Below are 23,596 nucleotides of genomic sequence, written 5' to 3'. Positions count from 1 at the left end.
GCAGTACGTTCAAAAAATTGTTTTTGAATTTCATATTAATCCATATATTTTATATCTTGTACTCAAATTAATATACAGAAGCTTTGTTCATATTTTATTCCATTTCATAAAGAATAGACAGAAATCAAGAAAATAATCATGAAATTGTGTACAGTAGATGAAAATACCAACAGATTTAATGTATATTACAAAAAAGCCCACAATATTCTATTTACTATTTTTTAAAATTATTTTCAATAGCCTTTAACATTGGAAAAAGAAATTTCAAGACTTGACATAGACTCAATAGGACTTCTAAAAGGTAATTGTTGTTCTCATTTTGTTATTTTACTCTTAAAAATTATAAAACATGCATAATATCCTAGATAATGTTCCTGGAAAACGGAAATCTTACATTACAATGCTAGTATAATCCCCAAATATATTTTTAAAACTGTAATTTAGTTATGGATAAATCATAAAGGTGATTTTGAAGGTGTACATTTTAAACCTATATGATCCTCAGCCCCATTAAGTAAAATATTTCTTTGACTGTATGGATAAAAAAATTCTCCAATCCCAATCCAAAAGTAAATCCCATAAAGATGGGAAATATGATGTTTATGCTATACTTTTGTCCATGTATTTCCTGTTCTGATAGACTACTCTTAAACTGAGATTCTTCAGGTGTGTATGACTGCCAAGTAACATGATTTCATACAGACATTTGTGGGCAGGTTTTTGCACATATAAACACAATTTATGCAAGCACAAGAAATTAAAATGGGTATTAAATATAACAATGCTTAAATATTTCTTACCACATAAATAGCATGGTTTTAGTGATTTTTATGCCTTGTGTTATAATATGTTAAAAAGTATTTTGATTTTATAGAAGAGGAAAGTTACCACTTGATCAGTGAAAGCATGCTTCAGTTAAAAGATAATTTGATTAAACTAAAAGGAATGCCTGAAGCTGAAGCTTTAGCAAAACTCTTGCTCGAGTCTGGCAAAGGTAAGCATTGGTGAAATATGACAGCAGAACATAGTGCATTCTTTGCTGATCATATTTTTATTTATTAATTATTTATTCATTTGTCATATTTAACAGATTTAAGTATGTAAGTATAAATATGATTATGAATACAGGAAATGGATACAAATAAATGGTGCCAGTAGGACGTGGGTGGTAAGCACATTGGTGTACTTATGCACGTTCCTTATAGATCTCTTAGGAATGGAGTAAAGTCAACAGTAGACAGTCTAAGGTTAAAGTTACGCGGGTTTGGGGATGAAGCCACAGTCAGGTATTACATTTCAAGCATTGATCTCTCTGTTGCTAAAATCATATTTTCTGCAATTGAGTTTGGAGCAGTTTACCTTAAGTTTGTGTCCCTGTGTGCTTGTGTGTCACTGCGGTTGAAGCTGAAGAAGTTATTGACAGGTAGGGCATTGTAGTAGATAATTTGCTTAGATCAGACCGAAAGAGGTGTAGTTCTAAGATGTCTAAGCACAAAATTTCCAGCTAAGGTATTCTGTTGCGAGCAGAGGAGTGGAAAACATTCTATATAGGTATGAAGTTTCAATGAAATATGCTAAAAATGAAATCAGAAATAGTTAAGAACGATAACCCCTATGATTTACAAAAGGGATGCTAGGGTTTTTATTAGTTATTTTTAACTTGGTTAATTTAAATTGTTTTTTTTTGTCATAATGTAATCAAAGTGTGTGTATGTGTAATATTATATTTTGCGCACTCACACAATTTCACATACATACATACATACATACTATATTTTTCAAAATATAAGATATATCTCCTCCACCCAAAAAGCTGAAAATTTGGGTGTGTCTAATACTTCATATGTAGCTTTACAAAGCTTTCCCCCCCCAGCTCTAACAAGCTGCTAATGATTTTCAGAGCTCTTCCCGGCTTGCAGGCTTGTTTTCATTGCTACTCCCTCCAAAAAAGTTTTTTTCAGCCCTAATGAGATGCTAACGATCTTCCTTTCTTTCCAGCCCTGAGTCTTTGCAGGCTTATTTTCATTGCTCTAAAAAAGGTTTATTTCAACCCTAACCAGGAGATAAAATAATGTGCTGAAGTTGACCAGACTAAGAAGGCTAGCCAGATGAATACTGTTTGGTAGATCCCCCCCCCCCCCCATTTTGCTCCCCCAAACTAAGGTGTGTCTTATATTCTGGTGTGTCTTATATCCTGAAAAATATAGTACATACATAAATACCAGAGATGAGTTTCTCCCAGTTCAGACCGGTTCAGCCAAATTGGTAACAAGCTGCTGGTGACATCCCAATGACATCATAGAAACGGTTCTGTTGGTGGCAGGCCATGGACGCTGACATCTTGTTTGGGGAATTTGCTTGGATTTATTTTTTTTTAAAAAAATTTTTTGGATTTTTTTCTCATTTTTTTTTCTTTTACACATGCACAGAAGCCAAGTTTCCAACACTGCATATATGTCTCCATCTTGTTTTTGGTTTTTTGGTGTGTGTGTGTGTTTTATTTTTCAGCACTGCAGATGCGTATGATTGCAAAGCATGTATGTAGACACACAAGGTGCGACCACACAGCGTGGGAGGAAGTGAACCATTCATTCATTCATTCATTCATTCATTCATTCATTCATTCATTCATTCATTCATTCATTTATATTTGTATGCCGCCCCTCTCTGTAGACTCGGGACATATATACATTATATATATATACACACATACATACATACAGATATATATAATGTATACACATACACATGCGCACGCGCGCGCACACACACACACATGTCCATTGTTTTTAGACTAGGCCAAAAACCCAATTACTTTCAGAAGTGGTGCTATAGATATTAATAGCTCATGTATTATTTAATTTATTACAAGTGTAGCATAAATATTTTTTTCATATACATATTTCACACTCACACTCACAGATAAATATATATATATTGCATGTACTGTATATGTTTAGTAGTATTTATGCTATACTTGTAATAAATTAAATAATACCTGAGCTATCAAAATACAGTATCTATAGCATCAATTCTAACTAAAAGGGGCGGCATACAAATCTAATAAATAATAATAATAAAAATCAATAGTGATGTATATTATGCAAATGTAGGAATATATTGCATTTTATATGAGGAGATACTGTTATTTATTTATAGGGGTAATAATGTAAATAGAAAATTGCAACATATTTTCCATAGAATAGTTGATTTATCTATTTATCAAGATAGATCTATTTTTTATTTAGAAAAAAACTATGCAGGCATTTGAATCACCAACGCGACGGACCTACAAGTCCAAAGGAGGATGGGCGTCTTGTGCCCACCCCACCTACCAAATTGCACCCCACCATGAGAGGTGTCCTACCTGACACTTGTAGCTTTGTCACGTTCATCGGTGTTGTGTCCAGAGAAGGCCACTGTAAAAAAAAATTCTCACAAGTTAAAGAAGTTTGATTGAATTCGCGAGAAGTTTCTTTTCTTCTCTGGACACAACCTGAGGAACATGGGCTACAAGAGTCAGGTAGGACACGTGTCTAGTGACCCAACACATCCAACCTGCCAGAAATGAGTCTGTGTAACTTGACACGCCATCTCTGCTGCCTTGTACAGCAGGAGTCTGCCAGGCTTGTCCTGTTGCATGCACAAATGGCAGCAGGACTCCAGCTGTGTTGCATGATGAAGCTTGCGGCAGTCCTGCAGTTCATGCATGCAATGGCACAACAAGCCTGCTCTGTGAGGTGGTGGCAGCGGGCCAGCTGTTTGGCCGGCACCAAGAACAGGGTGGGAAGGCGGGTGGCGATGGGACACCCCAAAATAATAAGCTCCTCCCCTGATAATAAAACCAAGGCCATATTTCAGAGTTCAAAAAAAAAAGGGCCCTGGCTTATTTTCAGGGAAACATGGTGTTCGGAAACTTCAGATCGTGCAAAATGCAGCTGCGAGAGCAGTCATGGGCTTACCTAGGTATGCCCATGTTTCTCCATCACTCCGCAGTCTGCATTGGCTGCCGATCAATTTCCGGTCACAATTCAAAGTGTTGGTTATGACCTTTAAAGCCCTTCATGGCACTGGACCAGAATATCTCCGAGACCGCCTACTGCCGCACGAATCCCAGCGACCGATTAGGTCCCACAGAGTGGGCCTTCTCCGGGTCCCGTCAACTAAACAATGTCGGTTGGCGGGCCCCAGGGGAAGAGCCTTCTCTGTGGCGGCACCGGCCCTATGGAATCAACTCCCCCCGGAGATTAGGATTGCCCCTACTCTTCCTGCCTTCCGTAAACTCCTTAAAACCCACCTTTGTCGTCAGGCATGGGGAATTGAAACATCTCCCCCTGGGCATGTTTAATTTATATATGGTATGCGTGTGTGTATGTCTGTTAGTATATGGGGTCTTTTAAATCTTTAAACATTTTAAAAACTGTTGGATTATTTATGATTTGTTGTTACATGTTGTGAGCCGCCCCGAGTCTTCGGAGAGGGGCGGCATACAAATCGAATAAATAATAATAATAATAATAATAATAATAATAATAATAATAATAATAATAATAGTAATGCAGCCTTAGTGAATAGTTTGACAATATTGCTAATCAAGAGAATATTTTCCCATATTTTTATATCAAATTAAATTTTACTGTGCTTGGACTTTGTTGTTCTAAAGAATATTTGTGATTATAGTACAAAATATTAGCTAAAAAGAATGTATAAATATGATTTTGAAAGAAAGTATAATTGTAAAGGAATATAAGCACCTTGCTCTGAACCTTTTGCTTAAAAAAAAAGCAAAAAGGTTTTTTTAAAGCACATTTTGCTTTAAAAAAATCCATACTTTTATTACCAGTATACCAGACAACTATCCTGAATAGAAATATAGGAGCAAGCACAAGGATGGGTTAAGAGTGGCTTTCTTATCTCAAAATATATTTTGTTTTTTTTATATTATTAGTCTAGGATCTAAATGACCAAACATGGATTCCATAAATTATACTCATAACAAAACTCTAACTTGTATTTTTTCAAAGGGATAGGAAAATTACCAGAGACACAGAAACTTCAGTTACTTCAAATGATAAATCAGATGCTAACCCCAGATGAAACACAGCAAGCTGGTAAGTGATAAATAAAAATGATGGTATGTAATTATCACCGATCAAAATATTTCATATCTATATCTTTATATTCACATTTTAACTAAACTACGTCTTGGGATTATATATCCTTGGTTCACCTGTGTTGGAGATATACAGGTAGGTATCATCAGTGTATTGATGATATTGCAATCCATGCCTTTGGATGATATATTTCAGAGGTGTCATGTAAGGAACAAAAGATATGAGCACTGAGTGCCCCATATTGAAGGGCAGTGATGGCGAACCTATGGCATGGGTGCCACAGGTGGCACACGGAGCCATATCTGCTGGCACATGAGCTGTTGCCCTAACTCAGCTCCAACATGCATGTGCATCCCATTCAATTGATTTTGGCTCACATGGAGGCTATGGGAGGCGTTTTCAGCTTACAGAGGACTTCCAGGGGAAGGAGGGGGGGCATTTTGCCCTCTCTAAGCTCTGGGGAAGCTTCTAGAGCCTGGGGATGGTGAAAAATGGACCTACTGGGCCCACCAGAAGTTGGGAAATGGGCCATTTCTGGCCTCCAGAGGGTCTCCAGGGGAAGGGGAGGCCATTTTCCGAGTCCTCAGAATAATTTTCACACTCCCAGACATTGAATTATGGGTATGGGCATTCGTGCAAGCACAGTAGTGCACGCCCACGCACTTTTGGCACCCATGGGGTAAAAGGTTTGCCATCACTAGCTAGGGCTTGACTTGTCATCCCCCAGTAATTTTAACTAGAACCTGCCACAGAGTAAGGAAAATCAATATAGTACAGTGTCTCCATTCCTACTCTTGAAAGTCAACCTAGAAGGGAGGCCATTGTTGGGGATATTGAATGCTTTTGAGAGATCTGAGAGGCTGTAACACTACCTGAAATCTGACTGAAAAGTTCATATAGATATACAGTGATCCCCCGATCATTGCGAGGGTTCCATTCCAGGACCCCTAGCAATGATCGGGTTTTCGCGAAGTAGCGCTGCGGAAGTAAAAACACCATCTGCGCATGCGCAGATGGTGTTTTTACTTCCGCAGCGCTAGCGAGGAGCCGAAGATTGGGGTTCCTGGGAAGGAGACTCAGCTGGGAAGCGGCGCTGGGGTTTCCCCACCGCCCATGCAAACTCCTCACTGCCGCTCGCCCGCCCACGCCGCTCGCTCGCGCCGCTTCCCAGCTGAGTCCTGAAGCGAATTGGCTTCAGGACTCAGCTGGGAAGCGGCGCGAGCGAACGGCATGGGCGGGCGAAGGGCGGGCGGGCGCGCGGGCAGGCAGGCGGCGGACAAGCCGTTCGCTCGTGCCGCTCGCTCGCGCCGCTTCCCAGCTGAGTCCTGAAGCCAATTCGCTTCAGGACTCAGCTGGGAAGCGGCGCGAGCGAACGGCGTGGGTGGGCGAAGGGCGGGCGAGCGGCAGCAAGGAGTTTGCGTGGGCAGTGGGGAAACTCCTCGCTGATGCCCGCCGCTCACCCTCCCGCCAGCAAGAGGGGGAAGACCCAGGGAAGCCGCCCAGCAGCTGATCTGCCCGGCGCCATCTACGCATGCGTGCCCATAGAAAAAAAGGGCGCGCATGCGCAGATGGTGTTTTGACTTCCGGGTTGAAAAATCGCGATTTAGCCCGTTCGCAATGATCGGGATCGTGATACCCGGGGGATCACTGTAATCTATTTTATCTAGGGACTTAGAGTATCTACTATCCATAACAACCTTATGTAACAAGAGGAAGGATGGAGACTGGACAAAGTTGTCTAATATGGTTGAATCTAAGGATAGCCTCTAAGAAGGGGATACAGTGCTCCCTCGATTTTTGCGGGGAATGCATTCCGAGACCGCCCGTGAAAGTCGAATTTCCACGAAGTAGAGATGTGGAAGTAAATACACCATTTTTGGTTATGGACAGTATCACAAGCCATCCCTTAACACTTTAAACCCCTAAATTACCATTTCCCATTCCCTTAACAACCATTTACTCACCATTATTACTGGTACTCACCACTGAATAAGACACTTAGTGATCCTGATATTTATAAACATAATTATTTATTAACAATAATTATTTTTTTTGTTATTTATTTGCAAAAATTATTATTTTGGCGATGATATATGACGTCATCGGGTGGGAAAAACCTTGGTATAGGAAAAAAACCACCAAGTATTTTTTAATTAATATTTTTTGAAAAACCGTGGTATAGGCTATTCGCGAAGTTCGAACCCGCAAAAATCGAGGGAACACTGTATATCAAACACCTTCAAGGGAGGTGTCCCAATATTTTATGCAAAAAGTCATTAATCACCATTTTAGTCTATGCAATCTCGCAAGAGCTTTAACCAACCTGAAAGCAGTTGGGTCTAGCAGAGCTCATGGCTCCAAGAATCCTGTATACTTCCTTGGGAGCAACTGGCTCAAATTCTTTCCAGATAATAAAGCAAGACCAACTTCAGTTCCATAGGACCTGCCTACCACTATCCTGTTATTCAACACATGTCAAGAATATTACCCACACAGACATAACAAGGGCTTTTCTGGTCTCTTCTTAATCCAGAAGTGACCTTCATTTAAATAGGGCTGCTCACAGATCTGCAGATGCAATGAGAGTCAAGAAATAAGTAGAATGCATCACTAATACTGCCATAATCTTAATGAAGGCTCCCACCAGGGATGGGCCAGGCCCTGGAACGGCAGTACCGCCGTTCCGTTAGTGGAAACGGAACGCGTAGTGCAACCCCATTACTGCTGGGCGTGCATGCACTGTGCCCATGCTATTCGAGCAATTCTGGTAATAATTACAGAGAGCGGAAGAAGGGGTGGGGTCAAATGGCTGCGGCAGCACGGAGCTCTCTCGCTCTCTTTTTTAAAATAAAATAATCTTTATTGAGTTTTACAAAAATAGAAAAAGAAAAGGTAAGACAGCGTAATGCAACAATAATTAGATCGTATCTCATAACATTTGTAATCTATGAAATAAACATCAGGTATTGTTTGAGGAATTTTCGATAGTAAGGAAAGAAGTAGAGAAGGGTTGGGGGGAAAAAGAGTAAAGAATAGACAGAAGAGAAAAAGATATTGAGGGGGATTAGAGTTAAGGAAGGGGATATAGAGAGTAAGAGAGGGCTTCGAATCCCCACCGTTTGGGGTTCTAGTTCTGAACCGGACCTGATCTTCCCTGGAGGGGTGTGTGTGACGCAGGGGACACTACGAGCGCTGTGCTTCCAAAGAGATTTATTTGTTTATTTATTTATTTATTGGATTTGTATGCCGCCCCTCTCCGGAGACTCGGGGCGGCTAACAGCGACAATAAAACAGTGTACAATAGTAATTTGGTATTAGAAATGATTAAAAATCCATTAATATAAAAACCAAACATACATACATACATACCATGCATAGAATTGTAAAGGCCTAGGGGGAAAAGAGGATCTCAATTCCCCCATGCCTGGCGGCAGAGGTGGGTTTTAAGTTGTTTACGAAAGGCAAGGAGGGTGGGGGCAGTTCTAATCTCTGGGGGGAGTTGGTTCCAGAGGGCCGGGGCCGCCACAGAGAAGGCTTTTTGCCTGTGGCATGGGAGAGAACACAGCAGGCTGCATGGCTGGAGCCTGTGCTGCATGCCATCTTCTAAGTGCGGCAAGGGAGAAGCCGTTGCGCAAACATCGGAGCGAAAGGCGGTGGGTGGAGGAGCAGCTGGCTACTCACGGCGGAGCCGCCACACATGGCAGGGCAGGTGGCAGGTGGGCAAATGGGCCAGACAGGCGGTGGGCATAACTTACCAGATTTTCACTGTTTTTGGCTTTTTTGCTTCTGCACATTGATTTCTGCACATGCACAGAAGCTGAATCCTGCATTGTGGTGGTGCCAGGAATGGTGGCCCGTTGCTGGCTCCCACGTACACATGGTTGGCTTTATCCCTTTGCCTTTTGCAATTGATATTCTAGGCATTTCCTAAGATTTAAGCTCTTCAGGGGCCACATTTCCATATAGACATGATACAGTTTAGACCCCATATTATATGTTCATTCCAAGCTGCCCCGAAACCCAGAGCTTTGAGGGACAAAAAGCATGCACCATGTCTGGTAAAATAGGCTGCACCTCCTGCAATGCAGCTTTGGCCCAGTGAATTCTAGGACCAACAGAAAATTACTTAATAAGCTTCTTTCATAGATCATCTAGTGGGAAAGGGGGAAATACCCTATTTTGTATTAATTATATCTCATTTTTTTCAATGCATATAGGTGACAAAGAGGAAGATGAAAAAAAAAGAACTTTGCTTGCAAATTTGGTATCGGTTGTTGAACTTTTATTGCAACAGCAGCCTCCTAAAGCTGATCTTTCAGGTAGAAACTAAGATAAATATTAAAATAAGATCCTTAATATAGAGTATCCTATTGTTATAACAATGTTCCTTAGCATCATTTGTTAGATTATAGAGCAACCGTTCTAATGCCGCGACCCCTTAATATAGTTCTTCATGTTGTGGTGACCCCCCAACCATAAGTCTAGCGCCAGTTCCCCCAACAGAGCTTTAAGCTGATTAGCAGGAAGGTCAGAGGGACGCCCCCACTGTAAACACCTGATCGGATTTTAAAAATATGTTCCAAGGCACCAAAATAGAAGCTTTAGTTCCTAACACTATGGAAAATTTGTCTTTTTCCATGGTCTTTCCCTGTGAAAAGGTCATTCGACCCCCAAAGAGGTCCCGACCCCCAGGTTGAGAACCACTGTTATAGAGCCTCGGTGGTACAGTGGTTAGAATGCTGTACTGCAAGCTACTTCTGCTAAACACTGGCTGCCAGCTGTCTAGCATTGAACTCTCAAACTTCCAAGTAGGAGACAAATGTCTTATCCTAATTTCCATGTTCAGCAAATGAACCTATTTTCTGAGATGATTTTATAGATATTTCTCTTGATAAGTAGCCATTTTTACATAAACAATACTGCAGTAGAAAGAATACATACTAAGAGCCTTGGTGGTGCTGTGGTTAGAGTGCAGTAACTGCAAACTACTTCTGCTGATCGCTGGCTGCCAGCAGTTTGGCAGATTGAATCTCAGTAGGCTCAAGGTTGACTCAGCCATTCATCCTTCTAAGGTCAGTAAAATAAGGACCCAGATTGTTGGAGGCAATATGCTTACTATCTGTAAACCTCTTAGAAAGGGCTATAAAACACTGTGGAACGGTATATAAGTCTAAATACTATTGCTATTAAATAAGTTTCTTTTTTTTAAAACAGAGGAAGAAAGAAATGATCTGGCAGAAGAAAGAAATGTCTTGCTTTCAATCTTAGACTCACACTTAAACGATTATCAACAAGTTAGAAAAATTGAAAATATTGGTGGGTATCAAATCATGTAGATATAGTTATATAGTATTTAAATCATTATTAACATAAATGCTATTTATATTTAATTTATATAGAGATGTTCTATTCAGACTCTGACCCTGGCAGTGTGCAGCATAAACACAATAAATAAACAAGAATTAAAAGTAAGAAAACGTTGATAGTATAAAAAATGTGTATAAAAAGAAAAAATATATGGTACATTACAGCAGTGTTTCCCAACCTTTTTGGAGCCACGGCACATTTTTCATATTTTCAAAATCCTGGGGAACATTTTTTTTTGGGGGGGGGGGCGCTAAAAAAAGTTTGGACAAAAAAAATCTCTCTTCCTCCCTTTCGCTCTATTTCTCTCTCCCTCCCTCTTTCTCTCTCTTCCTTCCTTTCTCTCTCCATCCCTCTTTCTTTCTCCCTTCCTTCCTCTCTTTCTGTCTCCTCCTTCCTCTCTCATCTCTTTCCTTCCTCTCCCTCCCTTTCTCTCTTTCCTTTCTCTCTCTTTCTGTCTATCCTTTCTATCTCTCACCCCTTCTCCCTCTTTCATTCCCTTTCTCTCCCTCCCTTTCTCTCTCATTCCTTTCTCTCCCTCTTTCCTTTCTATCTCTTTCTTTTTCTCCCTCCTTCATATCTTCTTTCTCTCCCCCCTCCCTCCCTCTTTCCTTTCTCCCCCTCCCTTTCTCTTCCTTTTTCTCTATCCTTTCTACTTCTTACTCTTTCTTTCTCTCCCTCCTTCATTCAATTTTCTCTCCCTCCCTTTCTCTCTCTTTCCTTTCTCTCCCTCCCTTGTTCTCCTCTGGGGCTGCCTGTGCCTGCCCTGCACCACCCAACATGGACGGACAGCCCCCGGTCGTCGGTTCGTTGCCCCCCCCACACGGAGGGAGATCAGCCACTGGAGGGAAATCGGGCTGGCGGGGGCGGCGAATCCACCTCCCCACCCGGGTGGAGGGAGATCGGGATGGCGAGGGCGGTGGATCCGCGTCCCCAGCCGCGCGGAGGGAAATCGGGCAGGCGGGCGGGCGGCCGCGGCTCCCTGCGCGCCCCTGGAAAAGGGTGCGTGGGGGGGCATTTTGGGGTGTGTTGGCGTGCGCAGCCTACAGGGAACGGTGCCCGGGGCCGCTGCAGCCGGCAGCCTGTTTCCGCTGCCAGTGCCCTCCCGCCTGGCCCCAAAGGACACTTGCCGCCAACGCCAGGGAAGGCGGGAAAAAGGCGTGAAGAATGAAGCTCTCCTTCTTCCTGCCTTCCTTCTTTGGGGCGCAGCAGGAGAGCGCCAGAAACCGCGGCATCGGGCAGGAGCCGGGAGGTCGGAGGCACCGGCAGCGCCCCGCCCAGCTGGAGCTGTCGCGGCACACCTGGCCGTGTCTCGCGGCACACTAGTGTGCCGCGGCACACCGGTTGGGAAACGCTGCATTACAGCTATACAGAATAAGATAAAAACATTAATACCACAAACATAGTGCTTCAGAAATTAAGAGAGTTCTGATTCATCAGTAGAGGATGTATTTTGTATATAAAATAATTGGCATTTTTGGCAGGATAGGAAGTTTTATAGGCAGTTCTATTTCATGTTTATTTTTAGAAACAGAAATTAGGAAGCTTTCAGAAGAAAGAATCCAGCTACGTGCAAATGTGGAATTAAATATGAAAGATTTGGAACAGGCCCGGGCACTTGCATCTTTCCAGCCATCAGAAATTAATGGTAAGTGCCAAAAAGACTTTTTGGATAAATGGGAAATGGTCTAAATTATTTTTCACAGAAACGTAGTGGATATACCTTGACTTGTCTTCTAATCTTAATCATGCTTTGTTTTCTAGGTCCATCTGGCAGCGTAGACTAAATTTGAAACAATATTGAGTTGTTTCGGGAAGTCAATAGTCAATGATATTTAGGGAAATCAAAAGTTTCTAATTAAAATCTTAAGAAAATGTTTCATTATTAAGATGAGGTTGGGTAATCCTGGGTATATCAGAGATAATAGAAAACATAGAAGATTGACAGCAGAAAAAGACCTCATGGTCCATCTAGTTTGCCCTTATACAGTTTCCTGTATTTTATCTTAGGATGGATATATGTTTATCCCAGGCATGTTTAAATTCAGTTACTGTGGATTTACCAAACACGTCTGCTGAAAGTTTGTTCCAAGCATCTACTACTATTTCAGTAAAATAATATTTTTTCATGTTACTTCTTATCTTTCCCCCAACTAACCTCAGATTGTGCCCCCTTGTTCTTGTGTTCACTTTCCTATTAAAAACACTTCTCTTCTCAACCTTATTTAACCCTTTAATATATTTAAATGCTTGGATCATGTCCCCCCTTTCCCTTCTGTCCTCCAGACTATACAGATTGAGTACATTAAGTCTTTCCTGATACGTTTTATGCTTAAGACCTTCCACCATTCTTGTAGCCCGTCTTTGGACCTGTTCGATTTTATCAATAACTTTTTGTAGGTGAGGCCTCCAGAACTGAACACACTATTCCAAATGTGGTCTCACCCGCGCTCTATATAGCAGAATCACAATCTCCATCTTCCTGCTTGTTATACCTCTAGCTATGCAGCCAAGCATTCTACTTGCTTTCCCTACTGCCTGTGCTGATTTATCCATCATTTTAACTATAACTGATGTCAAGCTAATTGGCCTGTAGTTATTAGCTTCTTCTCTACTGCCCTTCTTGTGGATAGGCACAACACTGGCCATTCTCCAATCACCAGGAATATCTCCTGTTAAAAGGGATTGGTTAAACAAATCAGTCAGAGGGGTAGCAATCACATATCCCAAGAACTCTGGGGTGGTGCTGGACTCATTGCCATAATGATTGGTGATAAAGATTTATGGGAAGCCTTTGGAAAAAATGCTCTTCAACTTATAGGTTTTAATAGAAAACTTTAATTACAAAATTGATGGGTCTGCAATGGCTTTGAATAAATCCCAGGTTGGCAGTCAAAGGCCAAGAATAACAGTTGGACTCAATTTGCGGTCTGTAGATTTGGTGCTGCCAGCTGTAAAGTAAAAAGAGCCTGGTTTGAGAATTGAAGGCTTGGTGGGAAAAAGTTGAAAGAGGCACAAACACAAGAAACTAATATATGATGAAATTGATGAGTGACTGTAGACATTGTTTATAGAAATATGGTACTCAATTTAATGTTTTTTACTTAATTTTCATATTAAAAGCTTCACAACATTTAATTATTTAATCTATGTTTTTTTCTTTTTATAGAGAACAGAGTAAAAGAACTGGAAAAACAAAGGGCACTATTAGTTGATAATCTGGAGGCAAATCAACAAGAACTTGAAAGTGCTAGATTCTTTGAAGGTACTTCAGCACAAGAAAATAAGTGATAAATAAAAAAAATAAATTGTGATAGGTTCTTACAGGCAAACTTTTAACAGGAATCTGTTGTGATCTAATACACCAGCTCTTTTTGCAAATAAAGCAGTGAGGAAAAGAAATGGACTAGAAAAGAATTAATATGGTCCCCAAGTTCCAAAAAAGGTGGGGAAAGAATAAAAGAAGGAAATAATAATCAGCCTAATTACAAAATCTGGATAGATCAAAAAAATACAGTGTCTCTTTTTCTCTTTTCTTTTATTTATTCAATTTATTTATTCAATTTTTATGTCGCCCATCTCCTTAGACTTAGGGTGCTTACAATATGTTAGCAATAGCACTTTTTAACAGAGCCAGCATATTGCCCCCACAATCTGGATCCTCATTTTACCCACCTTGGAAGGAAGGAAGGTGAGTCAACCTTGAGCCAGTGATGAGATTTGAACTGCTGACCTACAGATCTACAGTCAACTTCAGTGGTCTGCAGTACAGCACTCTACCTGCTGCACCACCCCGGCTCGCTCTCATTATTATTTTCAGTAATAATGTTATTTTTAAAACAGATGATTAGTAGCATAGAATTAAACAGTAACATATTACATTTTCCTCTTCAGACTTTTAAAGTACAGTATTTCTCATTTTGCAGAAAAGAAGATTAATAAACTGGCAAAACAGAACCTATCTTTCCTTACAGTTTTGAAATCAAATTTAAAGGAGTTAGAAGCAGTTGAGGCTCTTGCAGCTACCCAACCAAACATTATTACTGGTAAGTACAGTATAAGAATAATTATAAATGTAAGACCAGTAGAAATGAAAACCAGGATATGAAGTGCAAATTATAGATGAAGTGATGTCAGCATGGCTGCTTCCCCCCTGGTGAGACCAGTCTGTTAAGATAGTCTGGTCCACCCAAATATGGGATGGAACATACTGCTTTCGCTTTCGCATTCCGCCCCCAATCCGAGAGCCTTTGCAGGCAATCACTTTTGTGACAAACTATTTTTCTGTTGAATTTATATTTACCAACAAAGAAGCAAAAGGAATAAGTGTGCTCCATCCCATATTTGGATGGACCAGATTAACCCGATAGAATGGTCTCACCAGGGAAAGAAGCAATCTCTCACCTGGTATAGCTGGCAAAGCTGGCAAAGTCCATGGCTTAGAGAGGTTACTATATCTACCCAATATGTAAGTAGATCAGTTTCGAATCCCAAAGGGAATGGCTAGCTCACAAGAACTAAATAGATCTATATTAGTCTCCCGTCATTTCTTTGTTGCTAAATATAAATTTAACATTTTATTCTTAGTGTTTTCCATTAATTCCATAGCAAGCACTCAAGTACAGTGATACCTTGTCTTACAAACTTAATTGGTTCCGGGATGAGGTTCTTAAGGTGAAAAGTTTGTAAGATGAAACAATGTTTCCCATAGCAATCAATGGAAAAGCGATTAATGCGTGTAAGCCCAAAATTTACCCCTTTTGCCAGCCGAAGCGCCCGTTTTTGCACTGCTGGGATTTCTCTGAGGTTCCCCTCCATAGGAAACCCCACCTCCGGACTTCTGTGTTTTTGTGATGCTGGGAATCCCAGCAGGGGAATCCCAGCATCGCAAAAACAAGCACTTCACTGGCAACGGAAATCCGGAGGTGGGGTTTCCCAAGTGAAGGGAGCATCAGTGAAATATCAGCATCGCAAAAACACCGAAGTCCTCGAAACCCCACTTCCGGACCTCTGTGTTTTTGCAATGCTGCGATTTCACTGAGGCTCCCTTTGCGGGGAAACCCCACCTCCGGACTTCCGTTGCCAGCGAAGCACCTGTTTTTGCACTGCTGGGATTCCCCTGCTGGGATTCCCCTGCAGCATCATAAAAACACGGAAATCCAGAGGCGGGGTTTCCCATGGAGGGGAGCCTCAGGGGAATCCCAGCAGTGCAAAAACAGGTGCTTCGCTGGCAATGGAAGTCCGGAGGCGGGGCATCCCAGCGGCGGCGGTGGGTTTGTAAGGTGAAAATAGTTTGTAAGAAGAGGCAAAAAAATTTTAAACCCCAGGTTTGTATCTCAAAAAGTTTGTAAGATGAGGCGTTTGTAAGATGGGGTATCACTGTATAATCAGAAGTACTAAGGCTGATTCCACCACCCCTGACCCCCTTTGTGAGATAGATCATATTCTTTCCAGCATGCCAAATATTTGAGAAGTTTGGAAGAGACCAATGAAAGTTCATTTTGCCATCACAGATTCAAGCAGGGAAAGTATAATCCAGCTGTACTGCAGAGAAAAGGGAGGGAATATTCAGACATCATGAATAGTGGCCAATGGTTGTAAGTGACAAATGAGATGCAGGCATAACCATTTTAATGCTGAGAATATTAGGATTGTATATGCAAAATTCAAATACTATGTTGTTGTTTCTGTTTGATGAGGTCACTAGGATTACTAGAATTAATTGAATATCTTATTTTCATGGCTCCAGGTGTTTGTGACACTGCAACTACCATAAATAAGATAATCATAATTATGAGGATGAAAAATGAGGTATTCAACACATAGTGAGGAATTGAGATTTTATTGATTTTCTTGCTGCAACAAATGAATTAAAATTATTTTTGCAACTTAGGTATATGACTGTATATCCTTTTTACTGAAATATGATGTGAGTATGTCATACGATAAACAAATAAAGGAGAGATTGTTTATAGAAGGCAATTACTTATTTTCTGGCAGAGAGATTGCAGTGAAAGTAATTTCAAGAGAGTACCAGAAACCTTTTGTGTAAAATACCTGTAGTTCCTAGCCCTGGATGCCACTGCAACATGACTTTATTGCTTTATATATATATATATACAAAATAAGAAGCTGTCAAAAGCAGGGATCACCAACCTTTTGGACCTCAGGGATCACTAAAGCCATAATTTTAAATCCTGTGGACCATTAATATGAATCTAGCATGTTTTCTCTCTTCCTCTTTCTCTGTCTCATCTCTATCTCTCCCTCTTTCTGTCTCTCCCCTCCCTCTGTTTCTCTTTCTCTCCCTCCCTCTCCTTCATATCTCTCCTTCACCCTTCTCCTCTCTTTCACTCTCTCTCACGCACAAACACACACACCTTTTCTTTCTCTCTCTGTCCTTTCCTCTCTCTCTCTCTCTTTATCTCTGTCTCATTTTCCTCTGTCTCATCTCTCTCTGTCCCTTTCTCTCCCTCTCATCTCTCTTTGTCTCTGTCTCATTTTTTCTCTCTGCGTATCTCTCTTTTTTTCTCCCTCTCTCTCTCAGGTGCTCTCTGGATCTCACCGGTGGTGCTTTGGCCTTTGTAGATGATGGACGCATGTCATTCACTTGGGGAGACGCATGACCTGCTCTCCATCCCGAGACATTCTCCCAACTTGGCCACAGCTGATGCTTCATGTTGTAGTGGACTCCAGGAGGAGGAGGAGATATCGTCTCCCCTCTTGTGAAGTGCGCTAAATTTAACTCTGCTGTGCAAGGTGCTGTGAGAGCAGTGGGCAGGCCATGGAAGCGCCAACAGCAGCAGCAGAGATAAATGTCTGCTGTCTTAGGGTGGAGAGGAAGTCACACATCTTCCTGAATGACTGAGGTGCATGCAGCGCCATAAAGGGCCAGAAGAAGCATCTGTGAGACCAAGCAAGAGATGAAGCAAATGCAGGGGTACTTCTCTCCCGCTTTGAAACATGGAGTGAGTCTCCCATCGCCCACCTTTATTTTCTCTGGCCAGGTGAGGAGTCACTGGAAAGGGAGGGCAAAGGGCTGGGCCACCCACTGGTGGGTTCAGCCCACAGGGAGCCACAGCAGGTGGACAAAAGAGCCATGGGTTACTGACACCCTTTGTTTTGGCCCACCTGCTCTGCTGCCCTCCTTTCTGCAACAGCATCATTATTTCATTCTAGCTGGCAAGGTTCAGGCTGCACTACTCCTTGCATATTACACCACCTGCAAAGTTACATGTTGCACACATACCAACGTCTATGGTGGAGATTTTATTGATTGATTGATTGATTTTGTCCAATACACAATGAACTAAGACGCCTTAAACAAGATCTAAGTATTGCCCACCAGATCATATGGCGCAACGTCCTGCCTGTCGGCGACTACTTCAGCTTCAATCACAACAACACAAGAGCACACAACAGATTTAAACTTAATATTAACCTCTCCAAACTTGACTGTAAAAAATATGACTTCAGTAACCGAGTTGTCGAAGCGTGGAACTCATTACAGGACTCCATAGTGTCATCCCCAAACCCCCCAACACTTTACCCTTGGATTATCCACTGTTGACCTATCCAGATTCCTCAGTAAGGGGCGAGTACAAGTGCACTAGAGTGCCTTCCGTCCCCTGTCCTATTGCTCTCCTATATCTCCTATACATTTCTTCTATTCCTATATCTCTTCTACTATTCTTTCATTGATATGTTCTATTCCTATAACTTCTCTTCTATTCTTTCTTAGATATATTTTATAACCTCGAGTCTGCGGAGAGGGGTGGCATACAAATCTAATAAATGAAATGAAACGAAATTTTACTATGTGTATACCCACTAAAACCCTCATTGTGTATTGGACAAAATCAAAATTTTCAGCCTCACTACAAGATGCCTGGTCAGTCCCATATTCCAGAGTTGTAGTCACAGGACTGACCCATTGGTTTATCCCGGAGCAGTTCCTCCATCCGGGTGCATTGTGGATCACCAAAATGTTCTCATGGACCACTGGTTGGTGATGACTGTTCTAAAGGGGGGAGAAATTAGGATGCAAAGAAAAAATGAAACTATGGAACTGAGGTACCTTGTCTCTTCCAAGCCAGAGAGTACAGTTGTAATCATGTGATTTGCCTCATAACGACTGCTTCACTTAGTGGCAGAATTGCCAGTGTTAATTAAGATCCAGCTGTATCTTTATTTTATAGCATTCGGGTAATGTATCTTTAAACAAATGACAATTCTATTGTTATCTAATTCAAAATTAATATTTTCCAACACAATGAACGCAAAATGTAGAAGAAAGTATCTGTTTTCACAGATTTAAAAATAAAAGAATTAACTGAATTAAGAAATGATGTGGCTGAGCATCTAGAGCAAAATCTGCAGAGTATCCAAAGAGCATGGTCTTACGCTCCAGGACTTACAATTGAAAGCAGATTTGAAGGTGAGTGTAGCACATATACACGAACAGATTTTGCCATTAGATTTCTTGCTGAGGACAATGAAAAATTCACAAATATACCTTTAAAATTGTATTTTCAAAAATTAATATATTCATGGAAATAAATATATTCAACTACCGGTAATTTACATTTTCTTAATTAGAAATCCTTTCAAGTTTGAAAATAGAAATTTTCATAGTGCTCAACTGTACAACAAAGGTTTATGCCATATTTGGAATGATGATAGTTTGGATACTTTGGAACTGCAACTTCTGCACATTTAACCAAAGAAATTGCCCTCTTCTCTTAAAAATACTTTTAAAAAACATTTTGAATGTGCTATAGACAGATCCTAAGATTGCTATAATCAGTTGTTCTGATTTGGAATGTACTTATTCTACTTGAGTTGTCACAGTTTGCACTTAATGTATTTCAGTGCCACTTTACTTTTCTTGCTACCCTTTTAAAACCAAAATTAACCCTTCATACAGTTGAATTAGGATTAAAGGAATACTAATCTTCAAAATATCAAATTAAATCAACTAGATTCTAAAACCCTGCATACTTTTGGGTTGCGCTGATGCTCAATTCTATATTTTGGAATTGTATTTTGCTATCTTGAATCTCTGGATATATTCAATTATTTTTTTGTTTAAAAATTGATAGTTTTATTGGGAATATATTTACATAACTAGAAATAATTTTGTTGTAGTGACATTTTTTATGTTAATATTTGATTGCCATTTTTGAAAACAACGATCATAACTATCAACTCAAATAAATATTGATATTGGCATTCTAGTGAACCATTTTAAAAATTCCTCACAGTCTGTAAACTACAAGTAATATTTACAGTTTAAAAAGGAATCACTGTCGCAAATATATTTTTTCATTAAAAATATGGTGGTATTTGATAACTTACTTTTCTACCATGCAAATGCAGAGATTAAAAAAACCATTTGTCTGAAATTATGTAAGATTTACTGCTTGAGCAGGGGTTGGACAATAAAACCACCACAGTCCCTTCCAACTCTGTTATTCTGTTATATTTCGGGATAGTCCCTCACCAGAAAAATGTAAGCAGGGCTGTTTACTTTGATAGATAAACTTTAATTTGGTAGACAGTCATTCTGATGCTTTAGGCAGTCTCTGTTTACTGAGAGATCAAGTTATAAGATGATCTGCCTTTAAGAACAAGCTTCAGTTACTATTTTTTTACGATACAATCAATCAATCAATCAATCAATCAATCAATCCTTAATTGTTGAATTTGATGGTTCAGCAGTTAAATACACTGAGCTAGTCAACTGACAGCCCGGGTTTGAGACACGAGCACTATGCAATGGAGTTGGTTCTCATTCTTGCCCTAGCTTCTGCTCATCTAGCACTTTGAAAGCATGCAAATGTGAGTAGATTAATAGATACCATTTTGGTGGGAAGGTAACACCTTTAGCTTATAACCATGCTGGCCACATGAGCACAGATAATGAGTTTCGACAATACTTGCTCCCTTGGCTAAGAAAGAGAAATGCACACCATGTCGTAGAGTCAGATTGAACAGGAAAACACTTCCTTTGTTTTCCTTTGCTGTGCAATATTTATTTTTAAACTGTTGATTTCAGTCCTGCCTAGTACCAGCAAAATACTTATTTATATTTTAGCTTTAGTTCACAGAGAAATGGAAAAGAACTTGTGTGATCATTTTTTCAAAATATAAATCTGAGAAGAAAGTAATTTTTTTTCTTTCCTACACATTTGGAGGGGAAAAAGGGGTAGGGAAAAACAATTATATTAAATCCGAAAATCATTGCGGCAAGGCCAGAATCTTAAAATAAATGTCCTAGTACAGTACTTCTTATTAAAGCCAGTTCTGCTGTTTGCAGAAAAGGAATTAGAGGAATTGCATGAATTATCCGAACTGAAGCAACAATTACTGGAATCACTGGAAGCTAATCAGAAAGAGCTACAAGAAATTCAAGAACTTGCAGCTGCCGACTCTAGCAGTGTGAATGGTATGTGTGCTATGTGTTTTTAAAAATACTTAAATACAAATATATATTTGGAATCAATTATACTGGCATTCTTAGTATGCCACTTTTAAAATCCTTTAATAAAATGAGTTACATCCCTGAGAATATAGGTAGAAACCCCATTCTGCCAAAACCATTTAATAAAGTTAATATCCATTCTCTACTATAGGAAATGTTCTTTTTAATCTTGTGAACTGGTGAGATGTGAATTTATTCCAGTTGGAAGTGACATCAAAAATTCTGGACACAAACTAATAATGGAGACAGTATTAAAGATAATATGTGCAACATATCACGATTATTTTTATGTTAAGTAATATTTTATTATGGATTTTTTATAGAGGATAGGATACAGGAATTAATTGAGCAAAGAAATCATTTGACGATAGATCTGGGGGCAACACTACATGGCATACAAGATATATGTCATCGACCTGCAGAAAGAACTACATTTATACAACCTTCTGGTAGGTAGAGAAGTAAAATTTTTAGAAATAGTCAAGCCATTTCTGCATCATAAGTGCCTTAGATACTCAAATTAAGCATATTCATCTTAAAATGGCCTTCTCATATTCATAGTAAGCATAGACAAGGAGTTTTCTTTGTTTTTACAAGCAGTTTAAGAGAAATAAGAAAATAATACTCAAAATTATGTTAAGAAAATTTCTCTTTTCAGAAAAAGAATTGTACGATTTACATAAACTATCAGAAAAGAAAGGACAGTTACTTCAAACGTTGGAGTCTAACTGGAGAGAGCTAGAAGAAGTTCAGGAACTTGCAACTATTCAACCCGTTGATATCACTGGTATTTAAGCTATGGAATAATATATTTAATGAAAGATGGGTTTAATGCTTTATCAGGAAACATTTTCAACTTCAAAATAGTGATTATATTGGCATCATAGAAATCTGAGTTTGGATCAGGGAATTTTTCATTTGAATTCAAATCTGAACTTTACAGCTTTATTTCTGGTGTATGTATTATATTAAGGTGAGGGGAAAGATGCATAGGGAGATATCCTCAGTTCTGCTGGCATTCTCAGTATAACAGCATTATGATCCCATAATCAAGTTGGATTATAATCCTGATATTATGGGTAGAAGCAATATCCTTCCAAAATCTTAAAAATTTTAATATTCAGTTTGAGATGTATGAAAATGTTTAATCATCTGTGAGTGGATGGAGGTTTTGGGAAGAAAAGATTCATTCCACTTGGGAAGTGACACCAGCGACCGATTAGGTCCCACAGGGTGGGCCTTCTCCGGGTCCCGTCAACTAAACAATGTCGGTTGGCGGGCCCCAGGGGAAGAGCCTTCTCTGTGGCGGCCCCGACTCTCTGGAACCAACTCCCCCCGGAGATTAGAACTGCCCCTACTCTCCCTGCCTTCCGTAAAGTTCTTAAAACCCACCTTTGTCGTCAGGCATGGGGGAACTGAAACATCTCCCCCGGGCACGTACAATTTATGTATGGTATGTTTCTGTGTGTGCTTGTTAGTATATCGGGGTTCTTTTAAAAACTTTTTTAAATATTTAAATTTATTTGAATCTATTTGGATTTGTACGATTTGTTTATGCCTGTTGTGAGCCGCCCCGAGTTCACGGAGAGGGGTGGCATACAAATCTAAATAATTAATAAATAAATAAATAAATATGAGATACAAGTTAATTATGTTTTTGAAATCTAGATAATAATAATATTGATTATTTTGGTACATATATATTGTTGTTGTTGGCTCTGGCCCAGCTCCTGCCCCAGAGAATGTGGAGGTGGAGGCCAGGGAAACGTCAACGTGTCCTAGGCCTGTTTTGTTGCCGGCAGAGTCAGGGAGTGCAGTGTCCTTGGACGAAGAAGAAGGTGGGGGTGACTTGGAAGAGGGGGGCTTGGCACAGAGCCCAGGAAGCCAATCACCATTATCTTTGGTCGATTCAGATGACGAAGTGTTAGACCCACGCAGGCGCAGACCTATGCATCAAAGAGACCAATTGAGGAAATATTACAGTAGATAAGAGAGGCCACCTGTGTTTGGGTGGGTCTCCAGTAATTAGAGTTGCTGCTATAAATAGCAGTGTGATAGTTTGGCTGTTGTGGAAGATTATCTGATCGCAGTTCTTCAGGATCATACCTCGCTGTTTCTGAACATTGTGGATTTTTCGCGCCTTTGACACCAAAGCAGAGTAAAGTGTGTGTGTGTTTCACTTCGTGGGAAGAAGGAGGGTTGTGACGTTTCTTCACAGCTACTAGCTAAGTACTTAAGGACTGATTAAGGGACTTGTACAGCCTACAAGGTTGTTTTGGGGAAGAGTGCTCTTTGTAATACAAAAAGGATGCTTTGTTTCTTTTGAATTTTGTGATAAAGGACATTGTTTTGAATTTTCAAATGTGTGTGTGTCTGAAATTTGTACCCGTGAATTTTCAGGAGGCTTCTACCAGAGAGCCCGGCAGAACATATATATAGCTAGCTAAATACCCCAACTCCAAAATGGATTCTGGATGGCGTACATAATAAAACCATAATAACAATAAAACCCCATTCACTAAAAAAAGTATTCATCAGTTCTAGGCCAGAGCAGGGTACTGTGGCTCAATGGCCCCAGGCCTTCTGACAAAGTCATGTTTTTAAGGCCTTTCGGGAGTCCAGGAAAGTGGGGACT

At 40.2% G+C, this 23,596-nt stretch overlaps 1 protein-coding gene across 5 annotated transcripts in view; it reads left to right on the top strand.

Moving 5' to 3' along the window:
- The window catches only part of CCDC7 (coiled-coil domain containing 7), a 243,752-nt gene that overhangs the window by 85,745 nt on the left and 134,411 nt on the right, over positions 1-23,596 (top strand). For all 5 annotated transcript variants that reach the window (XM_070726680.1, XM_070726682.1, XM_070726683.1 and 2 more), the window contains 12 exons: positions 241-301; positions 875-994; positions 5,025-5,111; positions 9,332-9,433; positions 10,329-10,430; positions 12,007-12,126; positions 13,648-13,743; positions 14,405-14,524; positions 18,790-18,915; positions 20,797-20,925; positions 21,285-21,410; positions 21,620-21,748. In XM_070726680.1, coding sequence (XP_070582781.1) covers positions 241-301; positions 875-994; positions 5,025-5,111; positions 9,332-9,433; positions 10,329-10,430; positions 12,007-12,126; positions 13,648-13,743; positions 14,405-14,524; positions 18,790-18,915; positions 20,797-20,925; positions 21,285-21,410; positions 21,620-21,748 — 1,318 coding nt within the window. The remainder of the gene's footprint in view (positions 1-240; positions 302-874; positions 995-5,024; positions 5,112-9,331; positions 9,434-10,328; positions 10,431-12,006; positions 12,127-13,647; positions 13,744-14,404; positions 14,525-18,789; positions 18,916-20,796; positions 20,926-21,284; positions 21,411-21,619; positions 21,749-23,596) is intronic.

This window comes from Erythrolamprus reginae, chromosome Z (assembly GCF_031021105.1).
Source record: "Erythrolamprus reginae isolate rEryReg1 chromosome Z, rEryReg1.hap1, whole genome shotgun sequence".
NCBI classification, from domain to species: domain Eukaryota; kingdom Metazoa; phylum Chordata; class Lepidosauria; order Squamata; family Dipsadidae; genus Erythrolamprus; species Erythrolamprus reginae.
Note: the sequence above shows the minus strand (reverse complement) of the source record. Positions and strands in the feature narration are given on the sequence as shown.